Raw genomic sequence first — 18,946 nt, forward strand, 5'->3', positions numbered from 1 at the left:
CAGAAACAAGACATTCTGTGTCAATATCCAAAATTATTCCCACGCAAATCAACTCTTACACGTGACTTGGATTGTACTCAGCTGCTCCTGTAACTACTTGGGGCTGGTGGGGGAACGAAGTACAGCAAGGTTTCCCTCTGGAAGTCTTTTGTTGTCATTGTACCTGTTCTGATGGGGATGATTTTGTCAATTCAGCCCTTCTTCCTCTCTCATCCTCCTTTTTCTTTTGTGTGTGTGTCTAAACTTAGTCCAGGATGAGGAGGGAGGACATAGTGCTATTATCATTCTATTACAGTGGCTCTGGAGGCATCTCGGGTCCTCACTATGCTCTGGAAAAATCCCGAAGTAATGGACTGCATGAGCACTGTAGGACTTGGTCAGCTTTGGGTCGAACATAACTCCACATGTATACTGGCTTTGTTTCCACTTCGTTATATTAAATGCTCAAATCTGTCGGTGCTAGGCACGATTATTTATGCCCCTCCAAAAGACATAAGATGTTTTCCCTTCAAGAATTCAGAAGACTCAGTCCAGCGAGTGACAGAAAAAGACAACCATTGGATATCTACTAGGTTATCATAACCCATCTGCCTATCTGCCCAGATTCCTGCCTTGATCATTCATACACCTGCCTCACAAGGGGTCCCCAAACACATGTGTGATGAACGAATGATCTACGATTCCCAGACTGCAGCCCTGGCCTGCTCAGACGGTAACTTCCACTGGTTTTCCATCAAAGGCACATGCAGTCAGTGGGCAGGAGGAGTCCAGAGTCTTTAAGGCTCAACCCTGAGAGATTTACTGAAGCAGCGATTACTACAAAACCTGACAGTACATAAAGAATGAGACTTGTAGATGAGAAAGTAGCTGAGGTTGGCTGAAAAAGTTGTCTCGGGAATGAGGCAAAATCGAGCGTTAGTTTTCTGAACAACAACAAAAGGCTGATCTATTCCATTTGAGTCTCAGACCAAACGATAAAGGAATTTGGAAAAAAGGAGATGAAGAATGTTGCCTGATTTTATATGCACTACTTGCACGTTCCTTGTAGTCGCGATTGGTTTTAGTGGTCAGAGTTCATTCATATAACAATTAAAATGAAGAAGTTAATTTCTTAGCTTCCTGTTAAACACTCTCCTTTCTCAACACACACACACACACACACACACACACACACACACACACACACTAATTCCTACTCATCCTTCAATGCCATGTTCATGCCCTGTCTCCTCCACAACGTCTTTAAAAAAATTGTTTTATTCTACACCCAACCTGGGGCTTGAACTCACCACCCCAAGATCGTGAGTCGTGTGACCATGAGCCAGCCAGGCTTTTTTTTTTTTTTTTTTTTTGTTCTACGTCTAGAGTCTTCGCCTGTTCAAGCACTTGTCATTACCACTGATTTGCTATTATCAGACCTCTTCATATAATCTTTTTATGTAAGGCTTATCTCCCTCAACCACAATCCCTCTGAGGGCTGAGCTATCTGTCCACATTGCCTTGCATAGAATGAAGGCTTCAGAAATATCTGCTTATCTAAACTGGCTCTATTTATTTGAGGCGATCAAGCACTTATTCCACGCCAGGAATTTTCCTGGTTCTGGGAGAACAGGTGAAAAATCAGGAATAGACTTCACCCATATGGAGTTTACCTTTTCAGTAAAAAAGTGGGAGATACAAACTTTTTGGTGTCTTTCTGGAAAGTTCCAGGAAGTTGTAGCAGATCATAGGAAGTAGTACAGAGTCCTTGAAAACACTGTGGACTGTGAGTCATGATCTACGTTGGCCTCATCCCTAATTTGATGGATATCTTAAGTACATTTCTTAACCCTTTGTCATTATTTTTCCTATATGTCATATAGGCATCATAGGGTTACTGGGAGAACTGGATCAGAAAAGATGCAAATCATGCTGGAGGGAACTTCCTCAACCTGATTAAAAAGCATCTATGAAAAATCCACAGCTAACGCCATACTTAAAAGTGAAAGACGGGGGCACTTGGCTGGCTCAGTCAGAAGAGCATGCGACTCTTGATCGCAGAGTCATGAGTTCGAGCCCCAAGTTGGGTGTAGAGATTACTAAAAAAAAAAAAAAAAAAGCTTAAAGCCTGAAAGCTTTCTCCCAAAGTTCGTGTGTGAACCAGACTAACGCCATCTTGAACAAATCTGCCTCGATGACCTCTGTGAGACCTGAAGCCTTCTTGAGCACAGTCCCCTTCTCCCACATTCTTTATTTAACCATACCCTTAAGTACACCCTTGGGGCATAATGTCCTTGATAGGACTCCTCCTGGATGGTCCCCTAACATGGACTCCTTAGCCTCTAGGGCTATAAAAGCAGGTCTTATATGGGAAGGTGGGATTGCAGAGATCTAGCTATTAAGTCCTCTTAATAAGCCATTTCCTGTCAGGCTGGATTTGTCAGCCTTTTTCTTCAGTCTTATAGCTCCTTCGGCATTTGGAGGTTATTTTGCATATATCTTCCCCCTTTCGTGGAACAATCATAATAAGACAAGGATGTCTGCTCTCCCCACTGCCATTCAGTATTCCACTGGAAGTTCTAGCCAGGTTATAGGTAAGAAAATGAAATAAAAAGAATCAAGATTAGAAAGAAATAAATAAAACTATCTCTAGTTTCAGATGACATGACGTTGTATAGAAAACCCTAAAGAATTCACAAAAAAATAGTAAAGCTAATAAATGAATTCAGCAAGGTTTCAGAATACAAGGTCAATATAAGACAATCAGTTGTATGTCTATAAACTAGCAATGAACAATCTGAAAATGAAATAAAAAACAACTCCATTTACAATAGCATTGAAAAGAATAAAATATTAAGGAACAAATTTAACAAAATACAAGACTTGTATACTGGAAACTCCAAAACATGACTGAAAGAAATGAAAGGCTTAATACTGTTAAAATGGCAATACTCCCCAAGTTGTGAGTCACAGCAAATCCTACCAGAATTCCAGCTCTCCCCGCCTTTTTGGGTTTTTTTTTGCAGAAATTGACAAGCTGCTCTGATCTTAAAATTCTTAAGGAAATTCAAGGTACCCAGCATAATAAAAAATTCTTGAAAACGAATACAATTGTTCACACTTCCCAACTTAAAAACTTACTACAGAGCTATAGTAATCAAGACTGTGGTACTGGAATAAGGATAGACCTAATAGATCAATGGAATAGAACTCAGAGCCGAGAGCAAACCCATGCATTGAGGGCCCGTTGATTTTTGATAAGGGTGCCAAGACAATTCAACGGGGGAAAAGAACAGTCTTTTCAACAAATGGTGGAAGGACAACCAGATAAACATACACAAAGGAATGAATTTGGATCCCTACCTCGTACCATATACAAAAATTAGCTTGAAATGGATCAAAGACCTGAAAGTGAGTTAAAAGCATAAAACTCGAAGAAAACACAGGTTACATCTCTAGGACCTTGAATTAGGCAGTCTTCTTAGACACAACATCGAAGCACAAGCAACCAAAGAAAACATAAGTAAATTGGACTTCATCGAAATTAAAAACTTTTGTGCTTTAAAGCACACCATCACGAAATTGGGAAGGTAGGCCCAAGAATTGGAGCTATATGGAAATCTTAGATCTGATAAGGGACTTACATCTAGAACATACATAAAAAAACCTTAGGACGTAACAATAAAAAGACAACCTAAATAAAAAAAAAAACCCAGTATAGAGGATCTGAATAGACACAGCTGCAGAGAAGATATCAAAATGGCCCATCAGCACATGAAAGAATGCTCAACATCATCAGCCATCAGGGAAATGCAAATGAAAACCAGGATGAGAGACCACTTCACACCCACCAGGAAGCTGATAATCCAAGCAGCAGGTAATAGCAAGTGTCGTAGAGAATAATGAGAAACTGGAACCCTTATCGACCTCCTGCTGGAGAAGACAGTCTGGCAGTTCTTCGAAAGGCTAAAGGGAGAGTTGCCATCTGACCCAGTGATTCTCCTCATCAATATACGCCCAAGAAAACTGAAAGCCTGTCTCCCCAAAAACTTGTACACAAGTGTTCACAGCATTCATCATAGTCCTCAAATGGAAATAACCCAGATGTCCATCAACTGAACAGATAAAATGTGGTGTATCCATACAAAGGAGTATTATACGGCTGTAAAAAGGAACGGAGAACTGATCCAGGCTACAACATGAAGGAACCTTGAAGACATGCTAATGAAAGAAGCCACTCACAAGAGGCCATGTATTGTAGGATTCCGTTTATATGAAATGTCCAGAATAGGCAAAGCCAGATACAGAAAGTAGATTCGTTGTTGTCAGGGGCCCGGAGGGGGGTGATTCATAGGCAATGGGGAGTGGCCCCTCAGATGTATGAGGTTTCTTTTTGGGGAAATAAAATGTTCCAAAATTAATTGTGGTGATGGTTGCACAACTCTGAATATACTGAGAACCACTGAATCGGGCATTTTCAGTGAGTGACTTGTACGGTATGTGAATTAGAGCTCGATAGAGGAAAAATGGGGGGGGAGCATATCAGAGTAAGTCTTCAAATGCCATACACAGAGGCAAAACTCTTTTTTGAATTTAGTCACAACTTCAACCAGGAGTTGGATAAACATACATACGCTTAGAGAGCGACCATTACGTGGTTAGGGAATAGGAAAAAAGCCTTTATTGTAACTGGAACCAGATAAACAAAGCGTTCTTATTGGCCAACCTTCAGGCTAGGGGAAGAGCCTTGTTACACAGACCCATTCCCCATCCCTGACCGTCTTTTATTCTATTCCTTTCCCTTTGTGTTTTGATAGCTGAAGTAGCGTACCTTTAGCACAAGACCAAGACTGAAGGTAGCCCGCCATTTTGTGGGTCAGAAACCTAAAATACTTATCTGATGATTAATATTTTGAAGAGTTGAGAAATGCCTATTCTTCCAATACGTCGCTCGGATTCCTCATCTCAGATACAACTAGTATTTATATATAAAAAGCCTGGGTTGTTACGCTGACCTATTTAGTTTGTTAATTAACCAGTGAGTCACCTCTAGTTCTATGATATGGTGGTCAAGGTTCCAAGACTGTTGCTACCACGGCTGCTTTCTATTTTGTTTTTTAAAAGATGGTTACAATATTTATATAGGCAGGCAGATCACATAAATATGATAACAATAACAATCCCGTCCATAGACCCGATGCCACTGGCGACAGCTGGTTATTAGGAAAATTTGCATCGACTTTCTGTCTCTCTGGGTTGTCACTGCAGTGATAAACACTGTCGATGGTGACTTGTTCCTGTCTTATAATATGCTCAAAGACCACCGAAACAGAAGCTTCCAGGGGGAACTGGATTCAAGCTGAACTGTGAAACGGTCGGTATAGCAGAAATGCATACTTTGAGGTGAATTAATTTGTAGAGGCCAAAGCGCCTCATGAAATCATTCGACTATATAAATGGTGATACCTGATACACGCCGTGTTTCCAAACACGCATTCCTGGCCTCCTCCAGTCTAGCCCACCTCGCCCTCAACAGCTCGCTGCTCTCAGTCTGAAAGTCGGAGAGAGGAACCTAGTGAAATTGTGGCACGACCTGGAGAACCCAGTGGCCACGGGACACACAATTATCCTTAACGCTTCCTTTTGTCTCCTTAGTCATCGGTAACTCAGGTCCGGTCTTCCCACAGAATGTGTCTTGTACTTGTCATTTCTTCTCCAGGCTGGTTCTTCTCTAGGGGGTTCGGGTCTCTGAGCTAGGTGACTGCAAATTGGTTTCCGTATTTCCATCTCCCTCTGCCTCGAAAACACCTGACAGCAACGCGAAGGATTAAATATCGAAGAGTAACATTTAATCAAGTGATCTCTCTGTCTAAAAACCTTTGCCTGGCTCTCCCATGTTTACTGAGTAAAGTCCAAGCACGATTAGCCTGGCATTCAAGGCCTTCCACCAGCTAGGGCCAAGTTTTCATTCTAGATTTACACCATCTATCATTCCCTTGGACAAAACTCATCTCTTCGCCGTCCCCTGAACTTCTGCTAATTCGTTTCACGCCTTTGCACACCATCTTCCTCCTGCCCAGAATACCCACTCATTTTTGAAAGCCTGTTCAGAACTCCCTTTCGGCCACGAGACCGTCCCTGACACCACAATCCAGTGACGTCTCATTCCTTGGATGTGATACAAGTTATGGGCAGTGGCCTTGACCTGGAGATGCTCACAGACAACTGTTCCTGGCGTATGTTGTCAATTCTTGCATTATATTTAATTTTGTGTCTATCTTGCCCCCACTATGTTGCCAGCTCCTCGAGCACAGCGGTCACTTAGGATACTGGACAAAAAATTACCCATGGTCCGTCACGCTGTGCTGGGGGCCATGGGGAGACTAGTTATTGGCTCAAGAGCACTCCAGTTTCCCCGAGATGCCTCATTCTCACGTAGCAGCATTTGCGCCAGGTGCCGGCTCCTTACACACACCAACCAAATCTAATCACTTCAAAGGTGACATGAACTCTCCGGGGTTCCTCCAGGGTATTAAGGAATTACAAACTGCTTCTGAAATACTCCTGAATCCCCTGTGAAAATACAAAATTAAACCTTCAATAAATAATGTCACGCTCCCCTAAAAGCTTGAAGATGACCTGTAAAGAAAAATGGCACGCCAGGAGCATCACCTCTAAGATTTCCTTCGTCACAAAGCATTAAAAAAGCCAAGGCTCCCAGCAATCCATTTAGACTTCCGTGTCTTTTTCTTCCTCTGAAAAATTGGCTAAACTCTATAAGAAAAATATGTCTAGACCTTAAAGTTGACAGGAAAGGCAGCCAAAATTATATGGAAAATTCAAGCTCCAAAAAAAGTTCTTTACATCTCGGTGACTCCTGAATGACGTCAGGAGTCTGAGAGGTCTTCAAAGTTAGAGATGGAATCCCTAGCTAGCAGTCATTAGATCCGCGGTGGGTGCGTAACCTGACCCCCCCCCACTACTGCAGCCATCCAGTTCTTTCAAAATACTTGCTGATCTTGTACACTGAAAAGAAAAATAGTCATGATGAAAAAATGCCTCCCTGACTCTGATACCTTGAAAGTTTCGAAGTTGCATAGGAGGCACTGACCGTAAATTCTCGGAAATGTTTTCTTTAGCTTTACGGATAGCCCCAGAGGATGAAGCTCTGGGAACGAATGCCACTTCCTAGGGAAAGCCAGGTCGCATGTGACTCCCTTGTCCTGGAAGCAGAGAGAGACCACCTTGATCACCTAGCATGACTGGATCAAAACGTGAAGGGACAGTACGTTTGGTATTTCTCTGTATAGTCTGTCCTTGTGAAAGTCCCCTTTAAAAATAACCCTTCTGTTTCCTTTAGCCTCGCCTTGACCACTAGCAGGCAGAGGTTCGGATTACCTCCCCAACTGGAAACATCCACGTTTTATGGAAATTTTATCCGTTTTTTTCTCTCTCCAAGCATCAGTAGGGTCATGAATTGAGCTTCCTGTCAAGAAAAATGCTAAGTTCAAAGTATTATTTCCTTCACTTCTAATTACAAATAAGTTTTACCTTTTATTGTGTTCCATTATACAATTTTACACAGTACCATTATCATCTGAAGCAGTAATTAAGCAAATTGAATTAACGTTTTTGAGCTCTACTTCTCCGTATATAGATTTTCCTAAAAAAGTACAAACCAAGCACAGTGGTGCAATTTTCCAGGCACTTTCAAGTTGCTTAAATATTTACAAATACGTAAGCACCCTGTTTGAAAGCATGAAAATTTTGGTGTCAGGATGAAACACTCCGCGTATATCAAATCTTCAAATTGTAACATTTGCGCAGCTCCGATTATTCCTGAGAAAGGTCAGTCTTGTTGTCGCTTTGCACATGTCCTCAGATTTCTGCAGTGTATCTCGGGGAACCATAACCTCTGTCGCTTGATGTACCACTAATTGCACAAAATACATGTAACGTGTTGCTCATCCAGGGGGAATGGATCGTGTCTTCTTGTAAGATCTGAGACAAAGAAAAAAAATCGGCATGTTTATCATGAAGCAAAATAGCCATGGTCAAAAAAGTATGTGGATATGAAATTACAGGCATATTTCAATTTGTCACTGACACGCAGCTATTTAAAATGACATAAAACAGAAAGAGCAAAGAATAACATTACCGACTTAAGTCTTCAAAGCTGTATTACAAAGGCGGCATAGCAAAAAAGCAGAAAAAAAAATCTGGTTACTCATTAAGAAAAGCAAAAGACCGTAAAGTGCAAAATCCAAGAAAAAGTGACAGACAATGCAATCTTTAAAATATATATTTTTTAAATGAACGATCATAACAAGAGCTCCTAACAGTGGTTCTCGGAATCACCCGTGGGGCTTTTCAAACACACAGATACCCATGCTCCGTCCCTGGAGACCTTGGAAAATATTCTTAAATAAAGTCACAAGTGCATATTTCTGTTCTAAAGACACACTAGAACTATGTAAGTGAATTGATACAGAAGGCTTTTCATGGAAATGAAGAACTTCGCACATATAAAATGTAAATTTTATATCCCGTAAGTATATAAACATATATATTCATATCGGTATAGATATTTGAAAAACTTTCCATTTTGTGTGATCAAATACGCTTGCTTAGATGGAAGAAAAGAAGGGGTGCCTGGCTGGCTCAGTTGGTAGAGCATGCGACTCTTGGTCTCAGGGTCAGGAGTTCAAGCCCCACGTTGGGTGTGGAGCCTACTTAAAAAAAAAAAAGATGGAAGAAAAGAATACCATATACATCACATCCAGCCTCTATACTGTATGAGCCCAACTTAGGTCTCAAGCTTTCAATACTTGGTTCTCAAGTTAGCTTTGAAACTTCAGTGTTAAGCCCACAGACTGGTCTATGGTGACAGTAATGAGTCCTATCATTTGTGTTGCTACACGTTAGGTCTTATAGAAAGTCCACAATAGAGAAATTTCCTCTTACAAAAATCGTAACTCATGACACTAATCTGGAAGCCAAGCAGAGGTTTAAGAGATGACTAATTGTTTATTCACACCTGTCAGATGTGACAACACAATATGGGACTCATTGTGTAGAAAACGAAACATACCAGACCCTACAGTGGCCACCAGTGACTCTATCTAATTAAGAAATCGGCAATTCATAATTTTAAGCTAATATAAAGCCCATTTTTATTTTTAAAAGATTTTCTTTATTTAAGTCTCCTTTTAAAAGTCGAAAGCTTGAAGAAGTTTTACAAAGAACTGTATATTTTGTTACACTATGACAGATTACATTGAAGAGGGGGAAGAATAAGGAGACTGTATCTCTTCTGTCAAGTAATCATTTCTGGGGTGCAACAGAATAATTTATATTGTACTATACAGCTATACTTTGTCTTATTTTGTATTATTTTATCTTTCTTTGGGAAATAATGTATCTCAAAGTGTAGGACTGAATAAAGGCCCTCTTTTGTGAGAATCTAATAGGAAACACTGAATTATAAAAATTCACTGTAACGTCAACAGTTAGGGCACACCTAAATGTGATGCATTATGACAGGACAGCTCGCATAAATATAAACCAATAGAAACTGAAGATTTTTCAATAAAACAAGACGAAATCAGAGAGGGAGACAAGCCAGAAGAGACACTTAACCATGGGAAACAAACTGAGGGTCTCTGGAGGGGAGGGGCGTGGGGGGATGGGCACGAAGGAGGGCACGTGATGGGATGAGCACTGGGTGTGATATGCAACTGACGAATCACTGACTTCCACCTCTGAAACGAATCATACACTATGTGCTAATTAATTGAATGTAAATAAAATACAATTTAAAAAAGAAACTAAGATTTTTCTTGGTTATCTATCAATATATAATATCCAGGATCTAAAATACTGGTCTCTCCAACTCAATAAAATAGCCACGGTTTATGGGAATCAAATGAGAGAGACAGGGGCACCTGGGTGGCTCACTTGTTAAGCGTCTGCCTTCAGCTCAGGTCATGATCCCAGGACCCTGGGATTGAGCCCCACATCGGGCTCCTCCGCGGGAGCCTGCTTCTTCCTCTCCCCCTCCCCCTGCTTGTGTTCCCTCTCTCGCTGGCTGTCTCTCTGTCAAATAAATAAATAAATAAATAAATAATCTTAAAAAAAAATGAGAGAGACAGATGGGAAATAGGACAGCAGATTTGCAAAATCCACACTTCGGGGGGAAAGGAACTTTATAAAATGACTGCTCTAAATATCTTGATCACTATATAATAACAGTAAATTGAATAATCTGTTTTCCATTTGAGTAATTTGGAGTTTCAGGCTAGGTCATGCAGTTGCGTGCAATATACGACACATTGGCTTAAAACTATGTGTGTCGTTGTTGTATCTTTTGCGAAGGAGTTTTTGCTGATTTTCTGTGGGCTATGAAGAATAGAAACCCATACACTGGATAGCTCCGAGGAACAAATTATGTCGTCTATCTGCCTCAGAGCAGTGATGGCACAGAAAGGTATACACCCCTCCACTACTCATGGGCTGAGCTCGACACACAGGGAATAAAGGAATTGGAATGATTTCCTCCCTTCCCAGTCCTGATCACCTGGCTGCTTTGGGAAGGAGACAAAAAAGGATCCCTGAACACTGAACAGCAGAGGGATGCCTTGGAACCGTTTGTACTCCCTCCTAAATGGGCTAATAGAAGTAAAGATGGCAAAAAGAAGAAATAGAACACTGATTCCAGACTCTTCAGGCCAATGAGATTCCCAGACATGGAGAACGGGCGAGTAGGAGACTGGGGTAAGCAGTCTCACTGAACAGATGGGATGAGGAAGGTCTGGCTGACCGACATCTTCATGCTGAGATGACAGTGGGTGGCAAATGTGACTTCTGGTCATTCAGTGCAACCTTGTGCTAACTGTAACTAAATTTCCCACAGCAAGCAATTGCTGAAATGCAGCGACCAGGACAGAGAAGGTTCTGGAACGAGCTTTGAGACTGTGTTCTCTAAAGGGTTGTAGTTATCCTTGTTTCTTTGAAGAAGCCTTGCTTTCTTAAAAAATCAGAGTTTGAAGAGTTGCAGAAGCAAATATTTCTCTTATTGGCTGTTTTCATGAGTGAGGAAAGGAACGTTGATAGGCTCAGTTGCTGAGGGACTACACCATCGTGCTGGGACTTTTACGAACATGTTGAAGACATTAAAATACTTGAGTGACGATTCATGTAGAGAGTGGTCAGGACTCCAGCATAAAAATGAAGTTTACCAGGATTATCCAGGAGTACATGGGTTTAAGACAAACAGGTGTCTAAAAAGTCCTGGGGTGCCTGGCTGGCTCAGGTGTATAAAAATCCTAACTACTTAATTGTGACACAATGTGGCTGTAAATGGTGAACGGGTCTTGGCTTCTGTATTTTTCAGGTTGTGGTTTTACTAAGTTAGCTGCAATTGTCACAAACACTCAGTCATAGATGAAAATGCTAAAACAGGGGCGCCTGGGTGGCACAGTGGTTAAGCGTCTGCCTTTGGCTCAGGGCGTGATCCCGGCGTTGTGGGATTGAGCCCCACATCAGGCTCCTCCGCTGGGAGCCTGCTTCTTCCTCTCCCGCTCCCCCTGCTTGTGTTCCCTCTCTTGCTGGCTGTCTCCCTCTCTGTCAGATAAATAAAATCTTTAAAATTAAATAAATAAAAGAAAGAAAGAAAACACGAAAACATTTCTCACATTTTGGAAGTCCCTCAGTATCTCACCTAAACGATAGTATCTACAGTTTCTTACGGCCAAGATAGATATTCTCTTAGGGATTTGGCTCCTGTGCCAATCATTTCACTTCTCTAGGACCTTCTTGAGAGACTCTTACCCACGTTTCCAGTAGATCAATTCAGATTTGCTCAGCTCGTTACTTCTAATAGCATCGTGGCCCAAAGAACAAAATGCCTTATTACTGATAATTGCTTTAGCAATTGCTTCAGATAATTATTTCAAATTTGATTTGCATTATATCATTTAAACGATTCAAGATAATAGGAAGAAATTTGAAAATACAGACGGAGTAATTTCAAGGTAACGCATTTCGAAAGAATAGACTTTGCTAAGTAACACTTCGGTGGCCCCAGATCATGTTTTCATTTTTAACTACCCTAATACTTGCCTGCTCATGGATAATGTCAGACAGTTCTTTCACCATGTCTCTGAAATTTGACTTGAGCCCTTCATGGTACTCAATTTGATCTTCTTTAATTAGCCGCTCATTGAGTTCAAGGGCAATGCTGCACGCCTGTATGAATTTCCTGTGGGCAAAGCGCAAAGATAAGGGTTTCAGCATTTATTCCTAGAAAGTCTCGCTGACCACCAATTTGATACTCGCTTTAAACGTGGCTTGCCTAGAGGGAAGATTGGAATCCTGTATTTTCTCACTGTGTCTTTGCTAATGCTACTTCCCAAGTCCGAAATACCTTTTCCTTTCTTTCCCACCTTTCCCCTTTGGTTTCTTACCTCTGTTAAAACCTGGCTCAAAACATCAACCTTCTAGAAAGACTATCTGCTCAGCCACATGATAGTAAGTCAGCTAAACTTGTGCTAACGTTAATTTGCATCCGTAGATAATGAGTCGTGCATTCAGAAATAATTTATTTGGGGTTACTATGTACCCAGTACAGTGCTGCGTGTTACAGGCAGGAACTTTGTGTCCTGGGCTGGGAATGGGGACGAAGATTGGGGGGTGATGGGTGAAATTGGTGAAGGGGATTGAGAGGTACAGACTTCTTGTTATAAAATACATAAGTCACGGAGATGAAAAGTACAGCATAGGGAATACAGTCAATAATATTGTAATAACGTTGTATGGTGACAGATGGTGTGACCACACAGCATGGCGAGCATCGCGTAATACAGAGAATTGCCAAATCAGTATGTTATACGCCTGAAACTAATAACATTGTCTGTCAACTGTACTTTAATAATTTAAAAAAGTGGGGACAGGGAGTTGACGACTTATTGTAAAAGCATTTGTCCATCATCCATGCGTTTGTGCGTACTGTCCATAATCAGAGCGTAGGTCTTGGGGGACAAAGTACCTCACTGCCCATTGGGTTTGTATCCCTGTCATAGTAACTAGTAGAATCTTTCTGCGCATGCCAGGCGTTAATAAATATTGGCGAATGAGCGACTACTGGTTGTTCTGCAACCTGGAACAGCTGATAACACGCATACCGGAAAAGTACATGGAATAAGTCGGGAGCAAATGAGTGGATGAGTTGTCATCCTTCCTCTTAGCCTATTTTACTCAACTGTCTCTCTTATTCTGAACGTAAACTTTATATATACATATTAAGCAGATTGTTTTCTAATGCAAGACCATTCAGACATGCCTTAGCCTACAGGGACACACATGCGAGCCACGGTATCACGTGCCCTGGACCAGCAGGTTCCAAGTGGACGTAAGGACACAGGACAGGAGAAAGCCTATCTAACCCTTCCAGTTCCACTTTTAGTCCTACCCTGAATGGTCTGAAATGCTGCAAGATGAAGTCGATCAGGCAAGGGAGGAAAGCACACAGTTGAATGCGGGCTTGCATTTGTGCCACAATATGCAAAGCAATAAGGTAAATTGGCATATCTCATCTCTCGGGGATGCTAGGACATTGCTAGTGTCGTGCCCCGAGAAAGAGATCGTGCGTTTCCTCGCTACTTGAAGTACCGTTAGAAGGTCACTCACATATTGTAAATGAGAACGGAGAATGTCCTTTTTGGGAGGGATGTTATTGGGTGAATATTTTGCTTTCTGTGAAGAAGAAAATGGCAGTAAAAGGGTAGAGGACTCGAGGGAAAAGGACGCAGCACTTACCTAAACATGTCTTTCAACTCATTTACTTTCTTAGGTGGATACTTGCTAGCTTGACTATCATTTAAGAAAGCCCTTGCATATGCTAACGGACCAGCATTTACCTAAAGGACAAAGGGAGAAAAATGAGAGTTGTCAGAACGCAATCGAAAAGTAATTTCTGCCTTTCTCATTTCTTTTTTTCTTAAGATTTCATTTTTTTTTAAGTAACCTCTACCCCCAACACGGGGCTCGAACTCACAACCCCCGAGATCAAGAGTTGCATGTTTCCCCAACTGAGCCAGCCAGGCGCCCCAGCATTTCTCCTAAAAAAAAAAAAAAACAAAACAAAAAAAACAAAAAACAAAAAACCAAAAAAACCCAACCCTAAATCCATTAAAAATCTACCTCTGAGGACCCCATTTACTATTCTTACTAGAAGTTTATTTGAAAAAAATGACTAAAGCAGATCATCTGCAAAGACGATATTCTAACAAGTGACTTAATGACTTCGGCCACAGAAACACAGAGCGTGGCCGCCGTCACAGGGTTTGTGTTAAAGTCTTCTGCCGCAGCGCAACACTGATGGACACTGAGCCTAATGTCTTCAGGTTCACTGAGAACAGCGCACGGGTTTTCATTCTCAGTAAGAGCCGAACGCACAAGTGCCATGACTGCTTGCTCTGCGCCCTTATGAAAGCAAGGCCACCAGGAACCACTGAGGACACGCTCAGCAGCCCACATACCTGCACTGAAACGCAGCCCTGCAGTTTCAGCTGGAGCTGAATCATGTCCACGTCAGCAGAGGAGCAAAGTGTTTTCAGCTCTGCCGTTTTATCTTTGATTTCATCAGTAGCAACATCAATGGGCTTTAAATTAATCTGCTGTTCGTAGTTTATAGGGATCCTCTTCTTCACATATGGAAAGGAGTTGGAAGCTGTTAAAATGTTCACACTGATTTATTATCTTGAAAAAAAATCATGTGTTCAAACAGCCAAATCAAAGGAAAAAAACCTCCATTGCACTTAATTGCCCCCACCATGCGTTCTCCAGACAATACCCTAAGGTATCAGAAAGCACCTTATTACTTCAGGATTGAGGGGAAAATTCTCGTTACGCAACACCCTGCGGCAATCAGTCACGAGTTACCTATGGGGCAAGTATGGGGTATAACGTGGCTGTGTTCGTGCAAGCTACTGACTGAACAGCTGAACAATGAAGGGTCACAATCGCAGTTTACGTCTTCCTGCTCGCCACCTGCTACTTGTGTGTATCAGAAAGAACCAAGTCCAACAGAATGTTATCACGCAAAGCCCGACTTACTAGTCAAGATTGTACGACGCTTGCATTGTTCTTCTACGCAGCCTTGCTTTTTGCCGGATAGTGTATAAGGAGCTTCAAAAACAAATCTGTTGATATTATGGTTTCTTTCAAACTCGGTCTTTCTCTCTGTGAGTTCCTTGTCATCAAAGTAGGGCTTCACGTAAGTGACTTGGATGTGAGCATATTTTGGATCGAGCTCTTTGGCATTTACCTATAAAGTAAGAAAGTTTTGTTTTTTATTCGATGGAAGGGAAAAGGGGGTAGAGGTAAGCCACTAACTCCTTTGAGATCAACTGGGGAATGCTGTTATTATGATTGTGTTCCCAACTGGATATACACCTGGAGGAGAGCTTTGTTCTTTTTTGAAGGATCATTTCCTTCTGATTATAAAGAAGTTACAGAAACCTATTTGGAAATTATAGGAATGGGGGAAGAAAATAAAAATCATAATCCTAGCAGTTGGCAAGGACCATTATTCACATTTTCATATATCTCCATATTGTTTACAAAGCTGAGGTCATACTAAACACTGTTTTATAATCTGATTCTTTAAAAATATCTTTAAAAGGTTAACTGCACATTTGAATTCTACCTTGATAAAAACATATGACAGAGAGGATTCTGGGAAGGTGGTAGAGCACCAGACTCTATCTTCCTACCCAGACAACATTTACGCTGGCAGAGTCTGTCTGATCTAACTATTCTGGCACTCTGGAGTCTATTGAAAGCTTGTAACTTGTAGGGGAAGGCTTGGACAGAAAACAGCAGTGAATTTTGATTTCGGTCAATTTCAGCTCTTGGCGCAATGGCAGCTGCTCATATCCTACTCCCCAGCCCCATGTTCCTGGAACAGCGTGCAGGAGCCCAGATGGCAAGAAGGACCCTGTCCTCCAGATACTAGGGATCTGTGCTCCGACTGCTGTTTCTGGTCACAGAGGTACAAAGAGGCTGCGGCCATTTTTTTAAAAACCTTTTTTAAAAAAGATTTTATTTATTTATTTATTTATTTGACAGAGGGAGAGAGAGAGAGAGAACACAAGCAGGGGGAGCAGCAGGCAAAGGGGGAGGGAGAAGGAGGCTCCCTGCTGAGCAGAGAGCCCCACACGGGGCTTGATCCCAGGATGCTGGGATCACGACCCGAGTCGAAGGCAGACGCTTAATGGACTGAGCTACCCAGGTGCCCTTGCTGTGGCCATTTTTGTTGTACTTCCCTGCCCCCTGGCTGAAGTGACTTCCAGGGGATTTAAAAGATCTCTCCCCTTTATTTTTCTTTTTCCCCTCTCGGGAGCCAGGCATTGAAGACAAGGACACTCAAAAGCAACAGGATACAGAAGGGAAATTAGAAATGTACCACGCACGCCCAGGGGAAGGTATGAGTTCAGAAAAGACCTGAGAAGACCCTAAGTTTACGCCTCAGGCTGATCCACGGCACAGAGACAGCCTACAACAATTAAAACCCAAACCCGGCAAATCCTGGGAAAGGGGGAGAATCTGCCTTCCAGAATGACCACAGCATCAGATCCAAATGTCCAGTTTTCAACAACAACAACGACGACGACAACAAATCACAAGGCACCTGAAGAAACAGGCAAGTGTGGCACATTCAAAGGAGAAAAGCAACCCAATGGAAACTTATCCCCCCAAAGGACCTGAGAGTAGACCTACTAGAAAAAGACTTTAAAACAACTGTCTTGATGACTAAGATGTGGAGAAAGTCAAGAAAATGATGTATGGACAAATGTCAATATCAACGAAGAGGTAGAAAACTTAAAAAGAAACCAAACAAATTTTGGAGGTGCAAAATATAATAAGTAAAATGAAAATTCACTAGAGGGATTCAAAGGCGGATTTGAACAGGCAGAAATAATATCAGGGAACTTGAAGATAAAACAATCATGTGGAACATCACCCAGCGGACCAACACACACATTGTAGGAGTCCCTGAAAGGAGAAGAGATGGAAAGGGGCAGAGGTAATATTTGAAGAAGTAATGGGTGAAAACTTCCCAAATTTGAGAAAAGGCATGACTATAAAAATCCAAGAAGATCAAAAGATTCCAAGTAGGGTAAGTCAAAGAGACCCACACTGAACCACATTAAAATCAAACTGTCAAAAGCCAAAGACAGAGAGAGAATTTTGAAAGAATCAAGAGAGAAGCCACTCATCACATGTAATAATTTTGTTTCCTACATAATTTAAGAGACTAATGTTTTAAAAAAATTATTGGTTTATTTTTTGGACACGCAATGTATAAAGATATAATTCTACACATCAACGACTCAAAGGGGTAGGGATGGGGCTGTTAAAGAAGCAGATTTTTTGTATGTTCTTGAAGTTAAACAGTTATAAATTCAAATTGGAGTGTTATAAGTTTAGGATGTTAAATATAATCCCCAAGAAAACCACAAAAATAGAGTTGAAGAATACAGTCAAAAGGAAATGGGAAGCAGATTAACCATTTCACTATAAAAATTAATTAAACAGGGGCGCCTGGGTGGCGCAGCGGTTAAGCGCCTGCCTTTGGCTCAGGGCGTGATCCCGGCGTTGTGGGATCGAGCCCCACATCAGGCTCTTCAGCTATGAGCCTGCTTCTTCCTCTCCCACTCCCCCTGCTTGTGTTCCCTCTCTTGCTGGCTGTCTCTATCTCTGTCAAATAAATAAATAAAATCTTTAAAAAAAAATTAATTAAACAAAATGAAGACAGTAATGTAAAAATGAGATACAAAATAGCTATAAGGCACATACGAAAACAAATAGCAGAATGAAAGAAGTCTCTCGTGATCAGTAATTACTCGAAATGTAAATGGATTAAAATGAAATCAAAAGAGATTTATAGAATGGATAAACAATTATGATCCAACTATATGCAGTCTACAAGAGATTTATTTTAGATCCAAAGACATACATGGGCTGAAAATGAAAAACAGAAAAAGATAGTTCATGCATATAGTAACCAAAAGGGAGCAGGGGTGAATATACTAACATTGAACAAAATAGACTTGAAGTTTTAACAGGTCACAAGAGACAAAAAAAAAAAAAGGACACTGTGTATTGATAAAAGGCTCAGTACAGCAAGAAGACTAAACAATCATAAACATCTACACACCTAATAACAGACCATCAAACTATATAAAGCAAAAATTGACAGAACTCAAAGGAGAAACAGTTTTACGATGATACTTGGAGAATTTAATACCCCACTCTCAATATTAGATACTGCAAGCAGACAGAAGGTAAGTAAGGAAATAGAGGACTTGAAGAATACAATAAACCACTACATCTCCCAAACATATACAGAATACCCAACAACGATACGCTTTCTTCTCAAGTGCACATGGGACATTTTCCAGGATAGACTGCATGTTAGGCCACAAATTAAGTCTCAATAGATTTAAAAAGACCATTATCATACAAAGTATCTTCTCTGAGCACAATGGGATAAAGTTAGAAATCGATAACAGAAGTAAAATAGGAAAATTCATAGATTTGTGGAAATTAAACACTTTTAAAAAAATCAATGATTCAAAGAAAAAAAATCACAAGGGAAATTAGAAAATACTTGGAGATTAACGAAAACAAAAATCACAAGACACCAAAACTTACAGGACACAGCAAAAGCAGTGCTAAGGAGGAAATTTATAGTGATAAACACAACATTAAGAAATGGGAAAGATTTCAATTCAACAACATAATTCTACAACTTAAGGAACTAGAAAGAGAGGAACTAAACCCAAAGCTAGCAGCAGGAAGGAAATAAAGATTAAGCAGAGGTAAATGAAATAGAGAATAGAAAAATAGAGGAAAGCAATGAAACCAAAGGTTTGTTCTCTGAAAAGATCAATAAAATTGACAA

General features: G+C 40.9%; 1 protein-coding gene across 2 annotated transcripts in view; it reads right to left on the bottom strand.

Moving 5' to 3' along the window:
- Positions 1-7,520: 7,520 nt before the first annotated feature.
- DOCK11 (dedicator of cytokinesis 11) overlaps positions 7,521-18,946 on the bottom strand; it is a 137,147-nt gene continuing 125,721 nt past the window's right edge. For both annotated transcript variants that reach the window (XM_040628803.1, XM_040628795.1), the window contains 5 exons: positions 15,094-15,304; positions 14,517-14,707; positions 13,795-13,895; positions 12,100-12,238; positions 7,521-7,980 (listed from right to left, as the gene is read on the bottom strand). In XM_040628803.1, the coding sequence (XP_040484737.1) occupies positions 7,858-7,980; positions 12,100-12,238; positions 13,795-13,895; positions 14,517-14,707; positions 15,094-15,304 (765 nt within the window). In that variant the 3' untranslated portion in view covers positions 7,521-7,857. The remainder of the gene's footprint in view (positions 7,981-12,099; positions 12,239-13,794; positions 13,896-14,516; positions 14,708-15,093; positions 15,305-18,946) is intronic.

Source organism: Ursus maritimus, assembly GCF_017311325.1.
Source record: "Ursus maritimus isolate PB19 chromosome X unlocalized genomic scaffold, ASM1731132v1 scaffold_X1, whole genome shotgun sequence".
NCBI lineage: Eukaryota > Metazoa > Chordata > Mammalia > Carnivora > Ursidae > Ursus > Ursus maritimus.